The 19,881-nt window shown below is 36.4% G+C and overlaps 1 protein-coding gene across 8 annotated transcripts in view; it reads right to left on the reverse strand.

Annotated features, from left to right (window-relative positions):
• CFAP70 (cilia and flagella associated protein 70) overlaps nt 1–19,881 on the reverse strand; it is an 88,162-nt gene that overhangs the window by 47,327 nt on the left and 20,954 nt on the right. For 7 of the 8 annotated variants that reach the window (XM_049697270.1, XM_049697275.1, XM_049697273.1 and 4 more), the window contains 4 exons: nt 16,791–16,973; nt 14,372–14,466; nt 10,212–10,311; nt 5,476–5,610 (listed from right to left, as the gene is read on the reverse strand). In XM_049697270.1, coding sequence (XP_049553227.1) covers nt 5,476–5,610; nt 10,212–10,311; nt 14,372–14,466; nt 16,791–16,973 — 513 coding nt within the window. The remainder of the gene's footprint in view (nt 1–5,475; nt 5,611–10,211; nt 10,312–14,371; nt 14,467–16,790; nt 16,974–19,881) is intronic. The other variant, XM_033434119.2, reaches the window with a different exon arrangement.

Raw genomic sequence — 19,881 nt, forward strand, 5'->3', positions numbered from 1 at the left:
AAAAAAATCTGATTTACAGGCCTAAGCAGCACCTTCCTGAGGATGTTTTTCTGCTTGGTTGAAACACAATGAAATATTTATAATTTTGGATATTCTCTGTTTAGGCTAGGGGTACTATAGATTGCTAGCCCATGAAGATTAAAATGGAATTCACTGGGCAATATCTAACCAAGTGTCAGAATGGAACAGGCCACCAACAAGGGTGAAAGCAGGTTCTGTTTCAGCAGCAGGTCCAACAGAGACAAGGAAGTAAATTATTCCAGTTTTGCTCCAGGAAAAAAAAATTCAATGATTTTGGCATATTACATTAATTGTAGTTCATTCCTTTTTTACTGCTAAATAGTATTCCCTAATATAGATACGCCACAATTTGTTTATTGATTCACCAGTTGTGGGCATTTGGACTGTTGTGAGTTTTTAGCTATTATGAATAATGCTGCTATGAACATTCATGTACATGTCTTCGTGTAAATGCAGGTTTTCAGTTCTCTTGGGTAGGTTCCTAGGAATGATTTTCTGGGTTGTATGGTAAGTTTATGTTTAACACAGATTTTCTATATAGTTGTTCTGCCAAGTATTGAGAGTGGAATATTGAAATTTCTAAATGTTACTGTCAAATTGTCTATTACTCCTTTCAATTCTGTTGGGTTTGGCTTCATGTATTATGAGGTTCTGTTGTGTGTATTCACTTATAATTTACACATTATATATAATAATTTATAAATCCTATCTTTCTGATTAATTGACCCTTTAATTATTATGACATGCCACTCTATGTCTTTAGTAATATTACTCATCTTGAAGTCTATTTTGTCTGATATAAATATAGCTACTCAGCTCCATCATGCTTTCTATTTGCATAGTATATCTTTTCCATCCTTTTACTTCAACTTATGTGTGTCTGAACCAAAATGTATTTGCTATAGACAGCATATCATTGAATCTTGATTTTTTTAAATTGAAGTATTAGTTCAATTACCATATTGTGTCAGTTTCAGGTGTACAGAAAAGTGACTCAGTTATATATGTTTTTCAGATTATTTTCTATTAGAGGTTATTACAAGATATTGAAAACAATTCCCTGTGCTCTGAAGTAAATCCTTGTTGCTCATCTATTTTATGTATAGTAGTTCATGTCAGTTAATCCCATACTCCTAATTTATCCCTCCCCCCACTTTCTTTCCCCTTTGGTAACCGTTAAGTTATTTTCTATGTCTGTGAGTCTGTTTCTGTTTTGTATATAGATTCATTTGTATTATTTTTTAGATTCTACATAAGTGATATAATATTTATCTTTCTCAAATCTTGATTTTTTTAAAATCCAGTCTCATAATCTCTTTCATTGGGGTGCTTAGACTACTCACATATAATGTTATTGTTGAAATATTTACATTTATTATTTGACATTTTGCTATTTCTTTTCTATTTATCTTGTCTTTTTTGTTCCTCTCTTCCTTCTTTAAGTGTCTTGTTTTAATGTTAAATATATATATACTTGAGTATATGCATATGGTATATGTACACAAACACACACATACACACACACACGCTTTTCTTAGTGGTTGCTTTAGAGATTACAATATGCATCTGAACTAATCACAATCTATTTCACACTGAGACTAATTTAATTCTGATAAAATATATAAACTTTACTGTGCTATAGCTCCATTCTATCCTCTTTCCTTTATGCTACTATTATAATATAAATTACATCTATGTATGTTACAAACCCAATAATAAAACTAATGCTTTATATAATCACATCTTTCAAAGAAATTAAGAGCAAAAATGAGAAAAACATATATTTCTAAAATCTTTTATACTTACTTACATTTAACCATTTCTAGTGTTCATTTCTTCTTGTGGATTCAATTTATCATTTGGTTTATATTCTTTCAAGCTGAAGGACATACTTTAGTAATCCTGGCAAGACAGGTTTATTAGCAACAGATTCTTTCAATACTTGTTTATCCATGGATGTGTTTATTTCACCTTCATTTCTGGTTGATAGCGTTTTCATTCAACACTTTGAATCCGTGTTTCCATTGCCTTCAGGATTCCATTGTTTCGGATGAAAAATCAACTGTTAACCATGTTGGTGCTCCCCTGTAAGTGATGAATCATTTTTCTCCTGTTGAATTCACAATTTTCTTTTTCTTTCAATAGTTCACTATAATGTGTATACTATAGACCTCCATATGCTTTTCCCACCTGGAATTCTCTGAACTTCTTAGGCATGTAGATTAATGTTTTTATCAAATAGGGGACATTTTCAGACATTATTTTTATATACATAACTTCTGCCTCTTTCTCTTTTCTCCTAGGACTCTCATTACAATATGTTGGTTGCTCTCCACCAAGATCTCCATTTCAACCAACGACATTGTCAGCCATGGGTCCTTCACCCACTGCTCCAAATGTTGTGAGCCCTCTCTGTGGCAGCAAAGTTGCTGGCCCTCACAGCCCATCCTGCCCTAGAAGAACCACCTCACTGATTAAGCTAAATTAAAGAAGAGGTAGGGGGAGGTGGTTTAGGAGCAGATCTAGGCAAGAATGCCTCAAATGCCATTGTTTTTCATGCATGAATACTTCTCAGTTTGTTGATGCCTTTGGTCAATTTCCAGAGCACTGAAATGGCATTTTGTCAATTTGTCCAGCTTTACAGTTGCTTTTAGGGGGAGAAAATTTGACAACCTCCTCACTCAGACATACCCAGAAATGTTTCCTCCCCAGTATTTTTCATATATTTAAAAAATTATGATTATATATTTTTAAAAAGTTGTGATCATAGTGGATGTAGTTTTATATCCTTTTTCATTTAACAGACTATCACATGCATCGTCTGTTTTCAAAGTTTTCATGAGAATAATTTTTAATATATGCACAATATTCTCCTTCATATGGGTATAATAAAAGTAACAGGCAAAAATGTTTGTGTGTCAACTATATCCCTAGTTCTTTACATATTTTATCTCATTTAATATGTAAAACAATTCTAGGAAACAAGCAGTGTCTCCATTTTACTGATGAATAAAGTTAAGAGAAATTTAGTCACTTGCCCAAAGTCAGTAAATGGCAGCCTGTCTGACAGTTCCAGAATTCAGTCTAGAAACTGCCTGACATCAAAGCCTATAACCTTTCAATTAATATATTGTTTCCCTCAGATTCACCAAAAATATCTTGATATGACTGATATAATAAAGTGCTTTATATTTTAGAAATAGTAGCCATCTTCTGATATGTATTCAAATATTTTTCCCAATTTTTTAGTTACATTATAATTTTGTTAATGATGGTTTCTTCTATGTATAGAAGATTTTTATTTTTTGGCAATCTAAATCTTTTATATCTTTGATTTGTTTTCAAGCACAGGAAGTCTTCCCTTAATTCATATCTTTAATTAATAGACACTTCTATTTTTATAGACTTCACATTTAACTTATTTTAATAAACTCACTTGGAATTTATCATGATCTATGCTATATGTAAAATTTTTGCTTTCTTTTTTTCATTTAACTATCTACAAAACATTAATGATTATCTTTTTAATGGATGCATATTCCACCATTTTTATTTACAATAATTTATTAATCCTTTCTCTATTATTAGACATTTAATCTTAATTTTAGTCTTGCTATTATTGATCCCCCAAAGTTTTCATGAATAGGAGGGTTTTGATCCTATTAAATGATTTATTTCAGACAAATCCCTATAAGTTTGATTTCTGATTCAAAGGATACTTATATAGAGTTTATGACTCAGTTGGTTTTCAAATAGCTGATGGATCTTTCATGACTCTGTTATTGAGAAATACTTGTCCTAATAATGATAAAATAGTAATACGTTTTTGTTGTTATTACTGTTGTGTTTTACAAAGCCTCACTTTCTCCTAAGAAGAAACATGATAAAGTTGATTTTTTGCTTAAATAAATAAATAAATAATGTGTATTTTAACATTTTAACATCTGAAAATTGTAAGAACTATATTATAGCTCATTAATCAGTACATATATTTAAGTTTTTGCATACTTAACACACAATACTTCATTATTTGGAAGATTTTCTTTCCAACTTTATTGAGGTAAAGTTGAAATACAGGCTTACTCTGGAGTTATTACAAGTTTGGTTCCAGACCACCTCAATAAAGCAAATAACTGCAATAAAGCAAATAATGGTTATCTTGGTTTCCCAGTACACATAAAAGTTATGCTTACACTATACTGTAATCTATTAAGTGTACAATAGCAGTGTCTTAAAAAACAATGTACAGGGACTTCCCTGGTGGCACGGTGGTTAAGAATCCACCTGCCAATGCAGGGGACATGGGTTTGAGCCCTGGCCTGGGAAGATCCCACATGCCATGAACAACTAAGCCCATGTACCACAACTACTGAGGCTGTGCTCTAGAGCCTGCGAGCCACAACTATTGAGCCTGCGTGCCACAACTACTGAAGCCCATGCGCCTAGAGCCTGTGCTCCACAACAAGAGAAGTCACCGCCGCAACGAACAGTAGTCCCCGCTCGCCACAACTAGAGAAAGCTGGCACACAGCAGCGAAGACTCAATGCAGCCAAAAATTAAAAAAAAAAAGTAAAGATCTTAATTTAAAAATACTTTATTGCTAAAAAAGGTCAAAATGATTACACTAGTGACAACACAGATCCCAGATCACAATAACAAATATAACAATAATGATAATGTTTGAAATATTGTGAGAATTAACAACATGCGACACAGAGACACAAAGTGAGCAGATGCTGTTGGAAAAATATCACCCATAGACTTGCTCATCATCTCAGGGTTGCCGCAAACCTTCAATTTGTAAAAAAAAATGCAATATCTGTGAAGAGTAATAAAGCAAAGGGCAATAAAATGAGGTATGCCTGTATAATAAATTACATATTTAAAGTATACAATTTGATCAATTTTGACATGTGTATACACATGTGAAGCCATTACTGCAATTAGAATAACCAGTATTTCCATCATCCTTAAAACTTACCTCATATTTCTTTTGTAGTCCATTCTTCCCTCTATCCCTGTCCCCAAGCAACCACTGATCTGCTTTCTGCCACTACTTTCTGATAATTGTATTTCATTGGCAGTATACAGCATGTACTCTCTTTCGTCTGGTTTCTTTCATTTATCATAATGCATTTGAGATCCATCCATGTTGCACGTGTTAATAGCTCATTCCTTTTTATTGCTGAGTAGTATTCCATTGTATGGCTATACCATATAATTTGTTTTTCTGTTCACCTATTGATGGAGATTTGGGTTGTTTCCAGTTTTTGGATTTCATTATCCTAAAGTTTTTAAGGTTCAAGGGCAGAAGACTTCAAGGTTCCATATTTAACATCCCAGTATACCAGCTGGTTCCAAATATCAATTGCAAAGCTATGTGTGCTAAAGATGTAGGTAAACACATACATAAGAATAAATTAGGATGATACCTTCTCTTCAAATTTTTCTTACCTTTTCATAGACTGTGCTACCTAAGTAAGGGTAAACATGAAAAGCTCCCCGAATTCTCTTCACACCTGGATACAGCAATGGCACCATATTAACATAAGCCACACCATGAAATGAAAGTCGACCTTCATCATCAGTCTAAAGGAATAAAAACAGAGAGCTGTTAATGCTACAGAGTAATGTAGCTAAAGTATGGAACTCTGACTTAGCAGTTCAAAGACCTGACTTTAGGACTAGCTGAGCTACTTGATTTGGGTCAGTTACGTAGACATTTTGGGTCTCTGCTCATTTATCTATTTATTTATAATTGGGTTTAAAAACACCATGATCTCTGAGATAACGTATACTAACACTATGAACAGTAAAGATAATAGTTGGATCAACACATATGCAAACTAATTAATAATATATATTCAACCAAAATGTCAATTTCACCATGTTGCTTCTTAGAAAAAAGTGAAGCTTTGCAAAAATCAGTAATAACAACAAAAGCTTAAAAGAAAACAGATTGTGGCCTTAGCTTTAGTTTACAGATTCATACGAATGAGAGGGGCCTTACAAATCATCTGCATCAGTGACGACACATACGATTTAATTTATGCTTAAGTTCTAACCAATTAGTGGAGGTGTTTTAGAATACTGTGTTGAGAAAGATTCTGTGTCCTTATTTGGGTTCAAAAGAAAAGAATGCTTTGATTGATCAGTAATATCTGCCATGGATGAAGGAGGATGACTGACAGTCTGCTGTCATGTATTTGCCAACCCTAATCTCATCTAAATTCTCATTACAAAGATGAAGAACATGTCAGTAAATATATTTTAACATAATTTTTAATGGTTGTATGGTTTGCCATAGAAAACTTTTATAAGGAAAAAAATCAGTGAAAGAAAGTTTAGTGAAAGAAAAAAATCAGTTTAGTGAAAGAAAACACAGTTAATTTCTACAAGGTTAAAAGTAATCTCTTTGAGGGACTTCCCTGGTGGTCCAGTGGTTAAGACTTCGCCTTCCAATGCAGGGGGTGAGGGTTCGATACCTGGTTGGGGAGCTAAGATCCCACATGCCTAGTGGCCAAAAAACCAAAACATAAAAAAAGAAGCAATATTGTAACAAATTCAATAAAGATGTTAAAAATGGTCCACATCAAAAAAAAATCTTTAAAAAAAAAGTAATCTCTTTGATTTAGCTGATTATAACAATAATTAGAAATTAGATTAAAAGCCCTATCTTCATGTGATAACATTATATTGCTTTAGAAATCTAAGGAATGTTAGCCAATACATATTATATATTACAAAGATACCAAAACCAGACAAAGATATCACAAGAAAAGAGAATTACAGGCCAATATCCCTGATGAGCATAAATGCCAAACTCCTCAACAAAATATTAGCAAACTGAATTCAACAATACATTAAAAGAATCGTACACCATGATCAAGTGGGATTTATCTCAGGGATGCAAGGATGGGTTAATATCCACAAATCAATCAATGTGATATACCACATTAACAAAACTGAAGAATAACAATTATATGATCACCTCAATAGATGCATAAAAAGCATTTGACAAAATTCACCATCCATTTATGATAAAAACTCTCAACAAACTGGGTATAGAGAGAACATACCTCAACATAATATAGGCCATATATGACAAATCTAAAGCCAACATCATACTCAAAGGTGAAAAGCTGAAAGCATTTCCTCTGAGATTGGGAACAAGACAAGGATGCCCACTCTCTTTTTTTTAACATTTATTTTTATTTATTTGTTGATTTATTTATTTATTTTTGGCTGCATTGAGTCTTCGTTGCTCTGCACGGGCATTTCTCTAGTTGCAGCGAGTAGGGGCTACTCTTTGTTGCGGTGCGCCAGCTTCTCATTGCAGTGGCTTCTCTTGTTGCAGAGCACGGGCTCTAGGCATTTGGGCTTCAGTAGTTGTGGCACGCAGGCTCAGTAGTTGTGGTTAGCAGGCTCTAGAGCACAGGTTCAGGAGTTGTGGCGCACGGGCTTAGTTGCTCTGTGGCATGTGGGATTTTCCCAGACCAGGGCTCAAACCCGTGTCCCCTGCATTGGCAGACGGATTCTTAGCCACTGCATCACCAGGGAAGTCCCAAGGATGCCCACTCTTACCACTTTTATTCAACATAGTATTAGAAGTCCTAGCCATAGCAATCAGACAACAAAAAGAAATAAAAGGAAAACTGGAAAGGAGGAAGTAAAACTGTCACTGCAGACAACACGATATTGTATATAGAAAATCCTAAAGACACCATCCAAAAACTACTAGAATAAATGAATTCAATAAATTTGCAGGATACAAAATTAACATACAGAAATAAGTTGCATTTATATATACTAACAACAAATTAGCAGAAAGAGAAATTAAGAAAACATTCCCATTTTAAAATGCATCATTGGGATTTCCCTGGTGGCGCAATGGTTAAGAATCCACCTGCCAATTCAGGGGACACGGGTTCAATCCCTGGTCTGGGAAGATCCCACATGCCACGGAGCAACTAAGCCCATGTGCCACAACTAAAAATCCTGCATAAAGAAACTAAAACATGCCGCAATGAAGATCCCATGTGCTGCAACTAAGACCCAGTGCAGCCTAAATAAATAAATAAATATTTTAAAAAATAATAAATGTTTTTGCACAGTGAAAGAAACTACGAACAAAATGAAAAGGCCACATACTGAATGGGAAAAAATATTTGCAAACTATATTTCTAAAAAGGGGTTAATATCCAAAGAACTCATACAACATCAAAAAAAACAAACAACTTGATTTAAAAACAGGCAGAAGACCTTAATAGACATTTTTCCAAAGAAGGCATACAGATAACCAACAGACACATGAAAAGATGCCCAACATCACTAACAATCAGGGAAATGCAAATCAAAACCACAATGAAATACCGCCTCACACCTGTCAGAATAGCTACCATCAAAAGACAACAGATAAGCACTGGCGAGGATGTGGAGAAAAAGGAAGCCTCATGTACTGTTGGTAGGATTGTAAATTGGTAAGATCCTATGGAAAACACTACAGAGGTTCCACAGAAAATTATAAATAGACCTGCCATATGATCTAGCAATTTCACCTTGGGGCATTTACCCAAAGAAAACAAAAACATGAACTTGAAAAGATATATGCACTCCAATGTTCACTGCAGCATTACTTAAAATAGATATGGAAGCAACCTAGTTGTCCATCAAAAGATAAATGAAGATGTGGTATGTATATATATATATACACACAATGGAATATTAGCCATAAAAATTGAAATCTTGCCATTTGTGACAACATGGATAGATCTAGACAGTATTATGTTAAGTGAAATAAGTCAGACAGAGAAAGATTAATACCATGTCATCTCACTTATACATGGAATCAAAAAAAAAAAGACTAAAACAAAACAAAAACAGACTCAGAGATACAGAGAAAAACGGGTGGTTGCTGGAAGGGGTGGGAGAAACAGGTGAAGCAGCTTAAGAGGTACAAACCACCAGTTATATAACAAATAAGTTACAGAGATATAATATACAGCATAAAGAACGTGGTCAATAATATTGTAATAACTTTGGGGACAGATGGTTACTAGACTTATCATGGTGAACACTTCATAATGTTTGCAAGTGTCAAATCATTATGTAGTACACCTGAAACTAATAATATTGTGCAACAACTATATTTCAAGTTTTAAAAAAGACTTTTTGCAGGGGACATTTCTTAGGCTATTTCCCATGGTTTTCTTCTTCAGCATGATAGGAAGCAACTGTTGGCATAGTAAGTGGGATGAACTGAAAACACAGTCATTTGGACAAATGCATTTATTTTTATCATAAACAAACAAACAAAATACAGTAGAGAACTTTTCTAGGCTCATCAAAGCTGTATCTTTTCAGAATAGTAGTACACCTATGAATCCTATTACTCTAATTAGTGGGCTAAAACAATTTAAGTAGGTAAGTCTAAAATAAATTTAGAAAGATGTAGTAGGTTGAACCATATTGCCAATATTTAACTACTTTTGATGTATTAAAAGGTTATTTGGGGGCTTCCCTGGTGGTGCAGTGGTTAAGAATCTGCCTGCCAATGCAGGGGACACAGGTTCGAGCCCTGGTCCGGGAAGATCCCACATGCCGTGGAGCAACGAAGCCCGTGCGCCACAACTACTGAGCCTGAGCTCTAGAGCCCGCGAGCCACAGCTACTGAGCCCATGCTCTGCAACAAAAGAAGCCACCGCAATGAGAAGTCTGCACACTGCAACAAACAGTAGCCCCCACTTTCCGCAACTAGAGAAAACCCGCACACAGCAACGAAGACCCAATGCAGCCAAAAATAAATAAATTAAATAAATAATTTTTTTTAAAAAAAGAAAAGAAAAGCATAAAAAAAAGCTATTTTTCATGGTTTTACCCATGTTAAAACTATAATAAAGAGCTAGAGGAAAACAGGATAACTGAGAATAAAGCCTAAATAATTGTTAGTGGACAATAGGGAACTAGGGTTACCAGTCATCCTGATTTGCCAGGAACAAGGGAGTTTCCTGGGATATGAGACTTTCAGCACTAAAACCGAGAAACTATTAAGCAAATCAGGATGAGCTGGTCACCCTAGGGAGCAGCCACACAGTTCATACTTTCCTTTGGTATCAGAATTAGAAGCAGAAAAACAGGTTGGGTCTGACCCAGCATTTCTTATATAAATATTTTTAAGTAAACTAATTTACCTTCTCAAATTTAGCAGATTTCCCTTTGGGTACAGTAACCAGAGGAACCCTTGTGATCTCTACAGGCCAAAATCGACAATCAGCAATTCGCTTCTGAAAACTGCAGATCAAAAATCAGCCCATTAGCATTACATGCAAAAATGGGGTTAGTATAATTTAGGTCAAAAGGAAGTATTCCTCTCTTAAAAAGTAATGGAATACACATATGTAAAAATTTTTATTAGGCGTGTGGGCTTTTAAAACCTTCTCATAGGGCTTCCCTGGTGGCGCAGTGGTTGAGAGTCCGCCTGCCGATGCAGGGGACACGGGTTCGTGCCCCGGTCCGGGAAGATCCCACATGCCGCGGAGCGGCTGGGCCCGTGAGCCATGGCCGCTGAGCCTGCGCGTCCGGAGCCTGTGCTCCGCAACCGCAGGGGCCATGACGGTGAGAGGCCCGCGTACTGCAAAAACAAAACAAAACAAAAAAACCTTCTCATAGCAATAAAATTCCAAAAATAATTCTACTATACTGCTAGCAGAAGCAAATTGTATATTTTTGAGAGCAGTTTGACAACATGAATCAAAAGTCTTTAAAATGTTCATAGCCTTTGACCCACAAATTCCACTTCTAGTGATTTATTCTAAAGAAATAATCAGACAAGTATGCAAATAGTATAAAGTACATTTATTTCTACTGTGAAAATAATCATAGTAAGACTTCCATTGTCAGCTCAAACACATAAAGAGCTTGGAAGCTATCACTCCTGTCCTCACAACAAGAAAAGAGCTGGTCAGGGACTTCCCTGGTGGTCCAGTGGTTAAGAATTCACCTTCCAATGCAGGTGATGAGGGTTCGAACCCTGGTGGAGGAACTAAGATCCCACATGCCACAGGGCAACTAAGCCCGTGCGCCACAACTACTGAGCCTGCGCACTCTGGAGCCCTAGCGCCACAACTAGAGAGACTGTGCGCAGCAACTACTGAGCCCACGCACCACAACTAGAGAGAAGCCCACACGCCGCAACAAAGAGCCTGCGTGCCTCAACTAAGACCCAATGCAGCCAAACAAATAAATTAATTAAAAAAATAAAGGCATATGTAAGAAAAAAGCTGGTCAAACTGAAAATCAATGACTTTTCTTAGATCCATCTAAGAATTAAGTTCACAGGGCAAATTGCCACCTGGAAGTTTAGAGAAACAGGCAAGTACAGAGAATCACAGCTGAGATCAGCTTACAGGCATCAGAAGCCATTAGAGCCAGTAACTGGTAGAAACACTTTAATGATAATTTTGAAAGATTGTTGGAGGCTGAGAGTGAACTAACCAGAGAGTTAAAAACTCCTGGGTGCCCAGTCTTAGGGGGTCCCCACACGTTCTTGGGTTTTAAATCAAGGAGCTCCATCAGACTCTCATTGTGAAAGCAAGAGAATAGCCTTAGGCAGGGAGAAAGGAAAGGTAACCATATTAAAATATGTCCAGAGTATTCTCCATAACAAAGGCCTGCTCTGTAAGGGAAACTACTTCACCAGAGTTTTATCTGACCCAGGGAAAGGGCAATTAGACAACTCCAGTCCTATTTAGCCTTCCTGTCTCACACGAAGAGAGGAAGAAAAAAAGACTATTACACACTTATGAAGTCACAACCTACGGGCTCAAACCCATTAAAATACTGAGATTTAATCACAGGATTATAGAACACTTCCCTTCCCCAACACCTTACCGCCACACATCAACAGGATCCAGTATAATAACAGTGAATTATAACTGAGAATCTGCAAAACACAAACCCTGTTTAGGAAAGAGCTCTTAGCAAAACCAAAGACAACAGAGAAGGAGCAAAAGGACACTGAAGCCTCTAGCATCTACAGCTACAGCAAGTGTTAAACACAGCCTACCTCCTAGCCAGGTTAACATAAAAACTCACAGTAAAAAACCTAATTACCACATTTCTTACTACGCAAAACATAATGTCCAGTTTTCAATAAAAAACTACAAGGAATGGTAAAAGGCAAGAAAAAATACAGTCTGAAGAAACAAGGCTAGCATATGAACTAGACTCAGATATGACACAGATTTTGAAATTACCAGATAGAAAATTTTAAATAACTATGATTAGTATGTTAAGAACTCTAATGGATTAAGCAGACAAAATGCAAGAACAGATGGGTAATGTAAGCAAAGAGATGGAAATTCTACGAAAGAATCAAAAGGAAATGTTAGAAATCAAAAACACTAAAAAAAAGGAACAATTCTTCTGATGGGCTTATCAACAGACTGGACATAGCTGAGGAAAGACTCAGTGATCTTGAAGCCACTGAGCCAATAAAAACTTCCCAAACTGAAATGGAAAGGGGAAAAAAATTTAAAAATCACAACAGAATATCTAAGAACTGTGGGACAATTACAAAAGGTATAACAGGAATACCAGAAGGTGAAGAAAGGGAGAAAGAAGCAAAAGAAATATCTTAAGTCATAATGGCTACAAATCTTACCAAATTAATGGCAGATACCACAGATCTAGGAAGCTCAGAGAACACCAAGCACAATAAATACAAAAAAAAAAATCTACACCTAGGTATATCATACTCAAACTGCAGAAAACCAAAGAGAAAGAGAAAATCTTGGAAGAAGTCAGAGAAAAAAACACCTCACCTATGGAGGAATAAGGATAAGAATTACATTGGGCTTCCTTTCAGAAATCATGCAAGCAAGAAGAGAGTGGTGTAGAAACAAACCACCAACCTAGAATTCTGTATCTAGTGGAATTATCCTTCAAAGGTGAAGGAAAAATACTTTCTTAGTCAAACAAAAATGGAAGGAATTTGTGGCCAGTAGACCTGCCATGCAAGAAATGCTAAAAGTTGGGGGCTTCCCTGGTGGCGCAGTGGTTGGAAGTCCGCCTGCCGATGCAGGGGACACAGGTTTGAGCCCTGGTCTGGGAAGATCCCACATGCCACAGAGCAACTAAGCCCGTGCACCACAACTATTGAGCCACGTGCCACAACTACTGAAACCCGCATGCCTAGAGCCCGTGCTCCCCAGCAAGAGAAGCCACGACAATGAGAAGCCCACGCACTGCAATGAAGAGTAGCCCCCACTCGCCGCAACTAGAGAAAGCCTGCACACACAACAAAGACCCAACACAGCCAAAAATGAAAACAAATAAATTTAATTTTTTTAAATGCCTATTAAAAAAAAAAGAAATGCTAAAAGTCTTCAGAGAAAAGGAAATGATGTGGGCCAGAAACGTGGATCTACATAAAGAAAGGAAGAAAATCAGAGAATGAAACAGATTAAAGTAAAATAAATTAAAATTTTTTTCTTATTTTTAATTAGTCAAATAGATAACTGTTCAAAGTAATAATAGTAACAATGTGTCCTTAATAACATATCAGCAAATCAAATCCAACAATGTACATTAATATTATATACTACTGTCAAATTGGGTATATAGAAACTCTGAAATATCTGATCAATTTTTCTGTAATCCTAAAACTGTTCTAAAAAATAGTCTATTATTTGAAAAAAACAGAGATTTTCATTCAGATTATACATATATTGATAATCCTCTATTTCTCACCTCTCCCTAATCTCCAGGTCACTGTGACAGAGGCCGATAGTTACCCACACAAAACTGTGTCATGTTCTGCTTTAGTATATAAATCCTGATCTAGTCTGGGTGACAATGTGTCCAACAAAACCATTATTTCCTAAGCCTCTTTTGCATCGAGAGATGGCCAATGAGATGTAAACAGGGGTTGTCAGATTCCAGGAAGGTTCTATAAGAGGGGTTAATACAGCCAGCATGTGTCCTTTTTTAATCCATAAGCACTCCCCTCTTCCAACATTCTGACAGGAATGTGAAAGTGCAGGCTGGAGCTCCAATAGCCATCTTGAACCATGAGACAACCTTGTGGATGGAACGTACATGTTAAAGAAGGTAGAGCAAAGAGGAAGATTGAGCCTGGATATCTAATAATACTGTAGAGCCACCACACATACCAGCTCTGAACGAAACAAGAATCCCCCATGGTTAAGCTACCATCACTAGAAGCCTGCTATTAGCAGATGTGGTGGAAGAGAACCTCAGGATCACCTTAACTCAAATATAAATAAACAAAAGTAACATTTCTTCCCACCTACATCTCTGTTGGTTAGACATATTCCCTCCCTCTTCCTACCTGATCACTGCAGGAGGATCAAGGTAGCAGCGACTTTCCAAGTCCCAAGTAATCCTTTTCTTTATGCACTCTGCTTGGTTCCTAAATTCCCTGTCCTATAAAATCATAAGACAGAGACTTTTACTCTCTCAGTATGCCATGGTTGTCTCCTGCTCCATCTGTGGGGCATTCTTTTAATGGATTTGGTCACAATACTTTTATTACTACTACTAATACTACTATAAGTATGACTACTACTGAAAATACTACCACATCTTAAATTTTAGGGTACTTTACTATTAATACAGTATATAAAATAAAATACTTATATTATCCTTATATCAATCTAATACTAACTGCCAAATATTCACTCACATAACCTTAATCAGTGATTCTCAACCGTGGATGCATATTAGAATTATCTGGGAGCTGATAAAAAAAAAATCAAAAACTGGGCATTGGTATTATTTTAAAAGTAAATTCTTATGTAATTGATCTGGGTTAGAGCTTGGCCATGGTTACTATTTTAAAAGCTTTCCAGGTGACTGTGATGAGCAACCAGGGTTGAGAACTAGTTATCTAAATTAAAATGCAATATAAAATCTAAATATCTAAAATAAAATATCTGATCTAAATGAAAACATTAATGTAAGAAGAGCATGAATTTTTAGTAATCACAATGATGAGAAAAGACACTGCACAATGTTTTTAAAATATTGCTAGCCTTATCCCTATTTAAAATATTTAGAATCAGATACTGAAAGTAATTCAACCACTCATTGTAAAATTACTTTATTGAATGTTTCCACTAATGATTATCAGCTCATTCAAAATACATTTGCAAATGTGTTTACAGCATTTTCTATGCTCTTGACAAACATAGGTTGTAGAAAAATGTGAAGAGTGAAAGAGAAAGAAAGAAAGAAAGAGGAAGGGAAGGAACAAGAAGAAAATAATTTCAACAACTGAAATGTTCACCAACAGGAGACTGGTTAAGCAAGTTAAAGTATGTCTATACTTTAAAAAAAGTATATCATAAAGCAAGTGTTAGCGCAAGTTCGTGTGCCGAATGCACAGCGAGGCCAAACAAACCAAAACGTTGGAGTTTGGAGCAGAGAAAAAAAGGTTTATTTCAGGGCCATGCAAGGATACGGGTGGCTCATGCCATAAAAACCCCAAGCTTTCTGAAGAGTTTCAGCAAAAATTTTTAAAAGCCCGGTGTGGGGGGGGCAGGGGGGTCGCAAAGTATGTGATCAGCTCATGCACAATTCTCTAATTGGCTGATGGTGAGGGAACAGGGTGGTGTCACAGGGGTTAACATTTTCAGTACTTAGGCTCCAGGAGGCCTGGGCCTATGTGCTTATGGTCATCTTCCATTTGGTGGGGGGTTTTCACATCTGTAAAACAGCTCAGGAAATGTGCCTCAAATATTATTATCTAGGTACTTCAGAGAGGAGCTAAAGCAGAGGATTTGGGGGAAAGGCCTGTCCCCAGAAGGTCCCATAGGGTCCTGCTCTGTTATACAAGTACAAATAAAGAAAGAAAAAGAATGTGGAAGAAATCTCCAAGATACACTATAAAGCGAAAAAAGCAAGTTGCAGAAGTGTGTGAGTATGCCACCATTTGTGAAAAAAAAAATGACAGGGAAAGAATACGTGTAGGTATACGTGTGTATGGGTATGTGAAGAAAAAACACATTTTCCCTACTTCCAATATGATTAAGCACTTATATATACTCAATTAAAAAGAAATAAATAAACATTTCACTCTTGAGATAAAGCAAAAATAGCAGAGTCTTCTTGACAGGTTCTAGATCTCAAAACAGCAAGACTTTGAATACTTCCTATAAATCTGGACTCCCTAAAGAAAAACAATTTGATCCCTGACTTTTACTACACTGATGTCTTTGAGCCAGTCTTTCTGAAATCTGACTCCCTTGCATCCTTTTCGAGGAAACTTTACTTTTCTAAATGTTTTTGCTTCTGAGTCTTCTTTTGACTATTTACTTTTGCTTTTATATGTGTAAAAATGTAACCAGAAGGAAACACAAGAAACTATAACAAAGGTTAACTACCAGGGTGATGATCTGGGAAGGAATTAGGAAGAAGAGACATGGAGGAGGGGGGAGACTTTAACTGCATATCTCTTAATGTTTTATTTTGACCTGTAACTGTATTATAACCTACTCATAAATAAATAAATTTCAAATAAAATAAAGAATAAATATGAATTAAATCAATGATTTTGTTTGTTGGACTTAAGAAGTCAGGAAATATTTTAATCAGAACTTTATAGATAATTGTTTTATTTTGACATACACCTGTTTTATTTTAAGAGGTGATGGATGTATATGAATTACAGTGATTTACAAACTGTAAACATATGTTTTATCATATGTCAGTGCACTGAGATTATCACCAAACCCGCCTAATTCTCTCACCTCAGGATGGTTGAGTTCCCCTTCTTCTTCCTCATAGGGCCCACCAACAATGAAAGCATCAGGAATGTTATTAGCTCCTGGAGCCAGAATGTTGGCAATAGGCCATTTTTTGGGCCGAGGAACAGGTTCTCTTTCCCCTCCAAGCTTCAGAGTTCCATTCTTGAAGAAAATGGGATAGTCTTTCTACAGAAATAAATACCATGTATCAGGAAATTTTGTGAAAGACTTTGAAGTGGACAAAAAAAGATTACTGAAGTGTCTTTTCAATGGAATGCCAGGTGTTGTCTAACAGATCCTTCTGTGATTATCTGTTTCTAAAGAGGGGCCTGTGTCCTTCATTGTCTTGCTATTTTATAATTCCATAATTTATAGAAAATTGATAATAATGCAAATTATTCTTGTCCATAGATATGGACATGTATTTTGTCCAGTGGAGATATAATTGATCATTGCACTATGGCTGATAAGTTTTGAATTATTAGCAAATATATTTCAAGATTCCTAGTTGCTTGTATATATGGGTCATTTGTTCAGATTCTCCTTTTTCAAAAATATTTCTTTATTTCTTTATTTGGCTGGGTTGAGTCTTAGTTGCAGCATGTGGGATCTTCACTGTGGCATGTGGGATCTTTAGTTGTGGCATGAAAACTCTTAGTTGCCACATGTGGGATCTACTTTCCTGACCAGGAATAGAACCCGGGTCCCCTGCATTGGGAGCACAGAGTCTTTAGCCACTGGACCACCAGGGAAGTCCCTAGATTCTCCTCTGAACTGGTTTAAACACTTTATGTCATTTTATATTTATATGAGAGTCATGATGTACCTTTTTAAAACTTATCTTTTAAAAAATAAACAAATCTGACAAAGGGCTAAAAATATAGGCATTTTCATATCTGTAATTTATCTAAAATATACTTGCAATAGAAAATTGATAAAGTTATAAACAGACAATTTATAGAAAGAGAAATTCAAAAATCCAACATTTAAATAAAAACATGCTAAAAATCATTAATAATAAGTGAAATGCACATTAAAACAATGAGATACTATTTTAAACTGTAGATGGGCAAAGTCAAAGTCTGAAAATATTGTGTTGACAGCATTGTGAAGAGAATGGTATGCTTATACATAGTTGATGGAAGTGTAAATTTGTACAACTATGGAAAGCAATTCTGTAGCCTCTTATAAAAAGTAAAATTGGCATAACCTGTAACTCAACTATTCTAGTTCTTTGGGTTAAGTTTTAAAACTTCTGTGAAGGAGGGGCATTTCTAGAATAGCAGAGTAAGAATCTTTGAAAATCTGCTCCTCTAAAAAAACCCAAAAAAACCAATGCCAGCAAAAATTGTCAAAATTAAGGATGCCAAGACCACTCAGGGCTTCCCTGGTGGCGCAGCAGTTAAGAATCTGCCTGCCAATGCAGGGGACACAAGTTAGAGCCCTGGTCCGGGAAGATCCCACATGCTGCAGAGCAACTAAGCCCGTGTGCCACAACTACTGAGCCTGCGCTCTAGAGACCATGAGCCACAACTACTGAGCCCACGTGCCACAACTACTGAGCCCACATGCCACAATACTGAAGCCTGCACACCTAGAGCGCATGCTCGCAACAAGAGAAGCCACTGCAATGAGAAGCTCGCTTACCACAATGAAGAGTAGCCCCCACTCACCGCAACTAGAGAAAGCCCACGTGCAGCAACAAAGACCCAATGCAGTCAAAAATAAATAAATAAAATAAATAAATTTATTTAAAACAAAAGACCATTCAATAGGGACAGGACAGTCTTTTCAACAAATGGTGCTAAGCAGGTGCTAGTTATTCACGTGCAAAAGAATGTAGTTGGTTCTTACCTAACACCATATACAAAAATTAACTCAAAATGGAGCAAAGGCCTAAACATAAGAGCTAAAACTATAAAACTCTTACACACAAACACAGGGGGAAAAGCCTTGTGACATCAGATTTGGCAATGATTTCTTGGTTACAACAACAAAAGAAAAAAATGGACAAATTGAACTTCATCAGAATTTAAAATTTTGGGGTATCAAGAGACACTAACCAGGGACTTCCCTGGTGGTCCAGTGGCTAAGACTCCATGCTCCCAATTCAGGGGGCTGGGGTTCGATCCCTGGCCAGGGAACTAGATTCCACATGCTGCAACTAAAGATCCCACACGCCACAACTAAAAGATCTCACATGTGGCAACCTAACGAAGAATTTATGTGCCGCAACTAAGATACGGCACGGCCAAATAAATAAATTAATTATTTTAAAAAGACACTAAACTTGGGCTTCCCTGGTGGCACAGTGGTTGAGAGTCTGCCTGCCGATGCAGGGGACACGGGTTTGTGCCCCGGTCCGGAAAGATCCCACATGCTGCGGATCGGCTGGGCCCGTGCGCCATGGCTGCTGAGCCTGCGCGTCTGGAGCCTGTGCTCCGCAACGGGAGAGGCCACAACAGTGAGAGGCCGGCGTACCGCAAAAAAAAAAAAAAAAAAAAAAAGATACTAACCAGAGTAAAAACGGCAACCAATAGAATGGGAGAAAATATTTGCAAATCACATATCTAATAAGGGAGTAATAGCTAAAATATAGAGAGAACTCCTAAAACTCCAACAACAAAATGACAAACAACCCAATTCAGAAATGGGCGAAGGACTTGAATAGACATTTCCCCAAAGAAGATATACAAATGGCCAATAAGCACATGAAAAGATGCTCAACATCATTAGTCACCAGGGGGATGCAAATCAAAAACACAAGGAGATGCTACTTCACATCTATTAAGATAGCTATTATCAAAAAACAGAAAATAACAAGTGTTGGTATATGTGGAGAAATTGGAACCCTTGTGTACTGCAGGTGGGAATGTTAAATGGTGAAGGAGAATTGGAGATTTCTATACGAAAAATGTAAAATGGCAATAAAGCAGGTAAGAGTATTAACTAATTACATTTTTTTAGCAAGCAATTTGGAAATCTCAAGAGCCTCAAAAGACCCATACACAAGCATTCTATAGAAATCTGGACTAAGAAAATAACCTGGAATTAAAAGAAAGTTTTGTATAATAAAGTACATTATATAAAATAT

Source organism: Orcinus orca, chromosome 14 (genome assembly GCF_937001465.1).
Source record: "Orcinus orca chromosome 14, mOrcOrc1.1, whole genome shotgun sequence".
Lineage (NCBI taxonomy): Eukaryota > Metazoa > Chordata > Mammalia > Artiodactyla > Delphinidae > Orcinus > Orcinus orca.